The sequence below is a fragment of the Betta splendens genome, chromosome 14 (genome assembly GCF_900634795.4).
Source record: "Betta splendens chromosome 14, fBetSpl5.4, whole genome shotgun sequence".
In the NCBI taxonomy this organism is placed as follows: Eukaryota; Metazoa; Chordata; class Actinopteri; order Anabantiformes; family Osphronemidae; genus Betta; species Betta splendens.
Window position 1 is genome coordinate 9487263 of NC_040894.2, and position 7135 is coordinate 9494397.

The 7135-nt window shown below is 42.9% G+C and overlaps 1 protein-coding gene across 1 annotated transcript; it reads right to left on the minus strand.

Moving 5' to 3' along the window:
* Positions 1–268: 268 nt before the first annotated feature.
* On the minus strand, positions 269–2571 carry LOC114869955 (uncharacterized protein C11orf87 homolog). Its single transcript, XM_029174510.3, has 2 exons — positions 2209–2571; positions 269–1752 (listed from the first exon to the last, which is right to left on the minus strand). The coding sequence occupies exon 2, from the start codon at positions 1652–1654 to the stop codon at positions 1226–1228; it is 429 nt and encodes a 142-aa protein (XP_029030343.1). The 5' UTR covers positions 1655–1752; positions 2209–2571; the 3' UTR covers positions 269–1225.
* Positions 2572–7135: the final 4564 nt, after the last annotated feature.

The following is a 7135-nucleotide window of genomic DNA, read 5'->3' on the forward strand; positions in this document are numbered from 1 at the left end:
TAGTATAAAACTGTCAGCAGTGTGGTTCTTTGCTGGCTATAAAAGTCTTGCAGTGCCGGTGTGGATTTTATGGATCTCTCCTGGGAAGGTCATTTGTACTTGTCTGGTGCAGCGGTTGACAAAATGAAAATCCATACATTCATGTATTTGCATATCATCAGATGTCACCTACTGTATTAGAACAGTAGAGTGTAGATGCATGTTGACTTGTGTATGTTCAAGTTTAAGGGCCCATGACCACGAGTGCTTAAGGTTACTGACACATTGAAAGGATTAACATAATGTATTTATTTATAAACTTTGAATATTACATATTTTCTTTGATAAGGCAGATTATATGAACTCCATAATGTCGATGTTACTGTAAAACATTCCAGCTCTCATGATGGCATACATTTACAGTGAATCCATGTAGTTACTGACACTGAATTTCTATTATTAGGTCCACTATGATACGATAGGAAGGAACAAAAAAGGAAAAGCGGGTTGAACTGAAGCTTTCTGTTCAAATCACATGTCAGAGAATACAATACAAATACTCAAAGTTGAAAAGGCTATATTAGTGCTAAAACCGACTATCTGACACATTAAAGAAGAAATGTGCATAACTACAGCAAAAAGTCTCGGTATCCTGTTATTCTAACTAGAGCTACCTACAAATGTCTAATAGACATTGGAGGACAGTACGTAATGCAAATATGCTAAGTCACTTAATTGAAGGAAAAAATACTACGCAAACAAATAAGCCATTTGTATAGCATATGTGCAGCTTTGCGCTGCCTAACAGCACCACAACATCCACTATAGTCTAACTACATACTGGTAGTGTGTCAGAGGACATGCCAAGGAAGATCAGAGCATTAAGGACTGTGTTGTGTCACCAGCTATCAATAATTGAACATAACGGTGTGTCACATCCCGGGGAGGATTTAATGTTTAAACATCTTGGATGTTTAAACAGCGTTTTAGGCTCGGGAAGAGGAAGAGGTCCAAAAGTCAAAGCAGGCAAATACTTTATACAGTCCCATAAGGAGTTGGCTAAATACACAGCTAACCTATGTGCCGCTAATGTTACCTCTACGCCTAATGTTCTGCTCAGTATTCTGCATTTTTTTCCTACGTTTTCTAATTCATCTACAAGCAGCAGAGATGGGAGTGGGAGTTCTTTGTGCCTTATTGCTTTTCCTGTTTATTCCACAGTCTCGTTCCCTGAAGTTGCACCGAGTTAACAGTCAAGAGGAACCGTCTCCTGCAGCGCCCGTTTGTCCTCCTCCGCTCCGGGGACATCCCCGTTCTCCGTGCTCTGGCACGAGAGCTTCACCTCGCATCGCGCGGGCCGGACAATGACGCACGGCCTCGCGGGCTCCCCGGTCGCTCCGCCGCGCGCGCGGTTGCGACTATCGCGCTCGTATTCCTCCTGCGCGCGCTGGATCTTCCGGTTCCGGAGCTTCCTCTTGTGGAAGTGGAAAGTCGCCAGGGAAACGAGGACGATTCCCACGAGCACCGCCACCAGCACGAGGAGGGCAAGGGTGGAGGAGAACGGCGGGAAAAGGCTGAGCTGCTCCGCACAGGTGCCGTTGTTGGCCGCGTGAGACCCGTGACAGCGGTGCGGGGGCACCGACAGTCCGGAGGCCTCAGCGGTTCTGGCTGGCATCCGGTCCACCTTCACCGGCCACTCTTGTCTCTCTGACACCAGTACCCTTCGTGCTCTCCGAGCTCAGCGCGGCGACACCGGCCCGCGCATGTGGTTACCTGTACCGGAGAGAGGACACATGAGAGGCGCCCATTGAGCAGCGACGGCGGAGGAGGCTGCCTATCAGACTGATCGGAAACACGCCCACCAACCTCAGACACCATCGATAACACCTCTGAACAATTAACACGGAAAGTGTGCGCCGATCACATCATAAATCAGTAACATAAAACCCGATTACCCATAATTGGCGAGAGCACATGCTGGAAATTATTTATAAAACATACGTTTATATGAATGTACAATTGGTTTGAAGTCGGGACAATACAACATCTATTGTAATGTGTAGGCCTACTAGAATCAGCTTAACAAAAGCCATCCCTTCCCGCACTCCACGCAGCAGCATTTTAGGGTAAGAAAGGCAGTTTTACGCAGAGGATCATGTCCGCGCTTGCCTCACGCCGAGCCTCGAGGCTTAACTACATTCTAGGCAAAACTGAATGCTTAATTCTTACCTGGCGAAATGATCAGTACGGGGAACAGTCCGTGAGCGGAGAGTCGATAAATGGTAACACTGGATCACGGTGACGCATTTCATACAATGTGATGCTGATGCTGAGCTCCGATCGTCCAGGACGCTTTTATTGCAGCAGTTCGCTCAGTTGCATGACGGACGGCACAACCCCACCTAAATGCTACACGTAATGGGAAAATCCGGCAGCCTACATCAACGTGGGTTTCGGGAACGCGATTATAAAAGAGCTGGGCTCTGGTTTCCCTAAAGAAACGTCCCTCCTCTGGCGATCCGCTGCTCCGCTCAGCATCTGAATGAAGAGCTGCAGCTGCATTAAAGGTCCCGTATACCAGTCAGCTGGCAGGGCTTTTTTTTTCTTGTCTTTGTGTATAACCAACATTTCTGTGCTTATGAGTAACGGCTCCAGGTAAACATCAAAAAGCTCACTAATTATCATTAGAATTAAATAATGAGAAATTGGTCTCTATACACGCGATCCATAAGCAGATCTATGCATTTGTGAGGGTGTGGTCAGATAAATGCTGCAAACATACACTGAAGCGTTTGAAGTTTTTTTCTCGTGTCATTGGTGCTAAATTATATGTTTGTTCCGTATCTCGTCTAATTTTAAAAAGTTAGAAGAAAGTTTATTTTTAGTCAACACAGCTTCAAGTCAACTTGGGGCTTCTGAGTCATTATTAGAGACGTTTATTGTGTATTTGTTTCATATTTACACCCACCAGCTGTCAGGATAATTAGGTTTAGGTTTAATTAAGTTTGGGCTCGTTTAGGTTTTATGTAAACCTAAAACCCACCTGTTTTTACTTTGCTTCAGCCAAGTCTTTATGAACTGCATTTAAAGAACTCATAATTTCTTAAAAGCACCTATAGTTTGCACAGTCATCCTACACTTTCATCTAGATCAAACCTAAGTTTTCTGACTGATGTTGATGGCATCTGCTGACTGGGTATTTGTGTTTTGTGGAATTAAAGACATGTAGCATAAGAGGCTTAAATATAAGTGCACAGAATCCTCTTAAGTACTTGATTTTGCATTAAAATTGCTTGTGAATGCATCTCGCTTCTAGTTTGCGGTGATTTAATCTTTTACAAAATGAGAATTTTTTTAATGACTTGTGTGAAAGTTGGAATAGCTCTCATTTAGACCAACGTCACCAGCTTACCTCTGTCCTGTATGAAAGGTTACTGCAGGCAGCGTGACACAAGCTCCAAATATAGATGGCTGAAGGAGAACACACGCAGACGTTTCAACAATGAGGCCACACCTTGACCTACTGAGACTGTATGTCATAAAAATACTGTTCTGCAGTTTTTTGAGTATGTGCATGCAAATCCATGCTCCCTTGATCTCAGACTCTAGATGCAGCTGATGTACAGTACAGTGCTCCCACTTCCATCAGGCTTGAGCATGTGTTCAAGTGCTGACGTGTGCACAACTACTAAATATAAACTGTTGATGCACCCAGTTTTCTCATAATTTGCACAAACTAAAGTTACTATGATAGTAAAATACCCACACTGTATGGATGTGAGAGGGCTCTGTGATCACAGTAGAAAACACATCACATTACATCGTTTTGTTGTGTATTTGATGTTTTACCGGGCCTAATATTTTAACACATAAACATACTGCATCTTGTAACGTGTGAAATTGAGTCATTACTGCTTTGCAGTGAACCATCTGATGTGATGCAGGCAGGCAACAAGTTGTTATGTAACTCCCATCCTGCCACACTCAGACATTATCCCGATGCCTAAAACCACAGCAATGCGGGATACGAGCACAACAGACTCCTTGGAGATTACTTTATAACTTGAATTTATTTCTGCTCTGCTTAAATCGCTCTGTCTTAACCTGCTGTAACATGTCATGGCAAACAAGCTAAAACAACCACGGCCAGATGTTTCAGGATGCAGGCAGATGAAGAGGAGACTGAATTTGCATTTAGAGGGATTGGTGTCATCCACAATTCTCAGTGTTCTCAGTATCCATTTTGACATGTCCATCAAACATCTATCCTCCAACACACACCATGTCCTGATGTTTAAACAGTCGTTATCCTCTTGCACCGAGTTGCTCCTATTCTGCGGCTTCACAAGATCAAAGCACAAAGGAAATAATTAATCACCAGCGAGTGATCAGCGCTATCGATAGACGAGAAGGATAGTATCGAACAGCTGCGCTAAACCCCACATCACTCACTGCAGATGCTGAAAACTGGAGCTTTAAAAGGATGCAGGGTCAACTCGGCCTTGCACAGTCGTGTGTGTCACCCAGGAGGACTCTCAGCTACCTGCAGTTGTTAACCTCCCCTACATCATCTGACGGTAACAAGGCGCAGGGGAGTCCACCAGCGCCTTGGTCGTAGCGATGCTGAGCTGCAGGTGGTTCAGCACACAGCCCTCATCAAAGCTGTCCACAGCACCTGTCCTCTCTCTCTGCTGATACGAGCCGCCACGGTGGAGTCTTTAGGGAGCTGACAGAAGCAGTGTGTTGTAGAGGTCTGAGTTGTTGAAGGTGGAACTGGATCATATGTTGTGCAGGTTTTCTTCTTTTGCACAATCCCTCTTTTATGTGACTTTAACTTATGACTAAAACTAATAAAAAGGTGTCAGGTAATTTATGATATTCAGAGTAGATGCAAATGAATACCCTCATTATTAAAGTACGGGACTTTCTGTTAAAACAGATGAAGGCAAAGGCATTCATTGAATGTGTTTTACCATTTCACTAAAACTCTCACTTCTGGACATACTCCACCTCCAGCCGGGCTCCATGAAAAATGAATGACCTTGGAGAGAGTGAGGGTCCCTGGATGATGAACTCACTGTAGATGAGTGTGCACTGAAAGATTTATACAACTATTCATGCACAGTTTAAAGCACAGCGGATGTATGAAGGCTGTTAAATGGAGAGTGATTATAGCACTTATTTTAATATTCATATAGGCTCACTCAGCTGTGCAGGTCAAAGTGACCCAGATTAGACTCAGCACAATAAACCCACTGCTTATTTGTTGTCACAATCATTGAATATGTTAAACAGACATAATATTTTAAAATAACCTTTTTAAAAGCTGGTTATGGTTAAAGGCTAATATAGTAGTAATATAGTAACAGAATCGCTCCTTTAAGGCTTTGTTGGTGTTGCTGATTTCATAAATACCAAAACAGAGGATGGAAAAGTTGTGTGAGGAACGATAAAATTTAGGGAAAAAAGTTTAAATCCTGTCCAATTTCACACATGTGCACATTGTATTTCCCCTTCTTTGCTTCAGCAGGTAGCACCCATGGCTGTTTTACTGCCCGCTGCGTCTGGAAGCAGGTCATGCATATTTTTCACCCCCACCAGTCATACTTTTTATTTGTTAATATAAAAATAGTTAGCGCTGCAGTTTTGAAAAAGCATCTTTGACATCTCGAGGGGCAATGGCATGTATTAACATTTGCAGTCTAAAACTGCACCTTTAACAGCTGGTTGCAGAGGTCTGCTGTTTGTAAAACAGGCAAAGTCAAGCAAACGATGGGTTCAAAAAACATTGATCAAAAATATCAAGTGTATCAAACAGCAGAGTTGATGATTGTGATATGAAAACAATAACCTTTTAGGCCTGATAACAACTGCAGGGTAAAGTGATAACGTCATTTGCCTGAACTCAAATATAAGATGTTTTCATTAAAGCCAGTATAAACGCCTTTATTAGTCAGCACATGGCAGTTCTTCTGTTTAGATGAGTTTTATTCTTATTATAAAGTCAAAACTTTGACAGGAACTACATTTTGTTCCTTCTTTCCTGACACTGTAGATTATGTGTCTGCCCATTATTGAGTCATAGTGTTCTCTTCTAGTGCCACTGCAGCTTGTCTTAAATTGGATTATTAACTGTAATGAGAAAAGTTTGTGGGCCTGAATGCTAAGTATATACTGCTGTACACACTGTTGTCCACTCAGTGTGTGTATGAGGCATTATGCGTTTTCATATGACGGGGCTGATATCTTTAAAGCTGCAGGCCATCTCCAGGCAGAAACAATCCTCTTGATATTCCTTCCATGCACACACACACCACTGCTTTTTCACTCCAAGTCTGTGTCAGCAGAATTTCTAATGAATTGCACAAAAGCTGGGTTTACCATGCATGCGCCCCCCCACACACACACTGACTTCTCCTTTGTGCACATCAAAATTGGCTTTAGGAAAGCATGAATGAAGCTTGTGCACACACACAGGAAATGTCTTCCACAAATTGATTTTTCTTTTTTCCTAATGATTGCCCTGTCACCAAGAATTGGTGTATGACAAAGTGTGGGCATTTTTATTAGAATTCTCTGCTTTGGCATCGCTGTAAATGAAGATATAAAACCTCCCCCAGCTTACAAACCGAGTGAAAGCCAACCATTTAGTGTTTTAAAATTATTATACGTGTGGCTTTCGTGGATGGTGGCAGTACAGCCTGGAAACATGGGGAGAGATTTAGGGTTATGCAACAAAAGTCCTCAGCCTGAACTGAGCCACAGATGTGGCATTAATTGCTAGGCAACATGGACTTCCTCTCTGGGGAGATGGAAGTCATTCTGCATTTGCTTTAAATGTTCTTTGCTAAAATAAGAAGAATTACAGTAGCTGGACACGACATACGTACCTGTAATCACGCAGCATTTTGGCACCACATGTCTTACACTTGAGTTCCTCTTGAAAGAATCTAACTACAACACTAATCCCTCCTTTAACACATAGTTGGGCCTCTAATTGATTTGTTGAACATGTTAACCTGTCTTTAAACTGCTGTTAGCAGCGCTCATAATACTGACTGCTGACTGAACCAATGAATTTGTATGTCACCGTCAAAGGGCTCACTGCTTCCAGATGATCACACTCAAACTGTGGCCAGGGAATAAGTCAACCTGC

Excerpts from the sequence above, each read along its gene's own strand:
- LOC114869955 (XM_029174510.3), bottom strand. The coding sequence starts at position 1,654 with ATGCCAGCCAGAACCGCTGAGGCCTCCGGACTGTCGGTGCCCCCGCAC.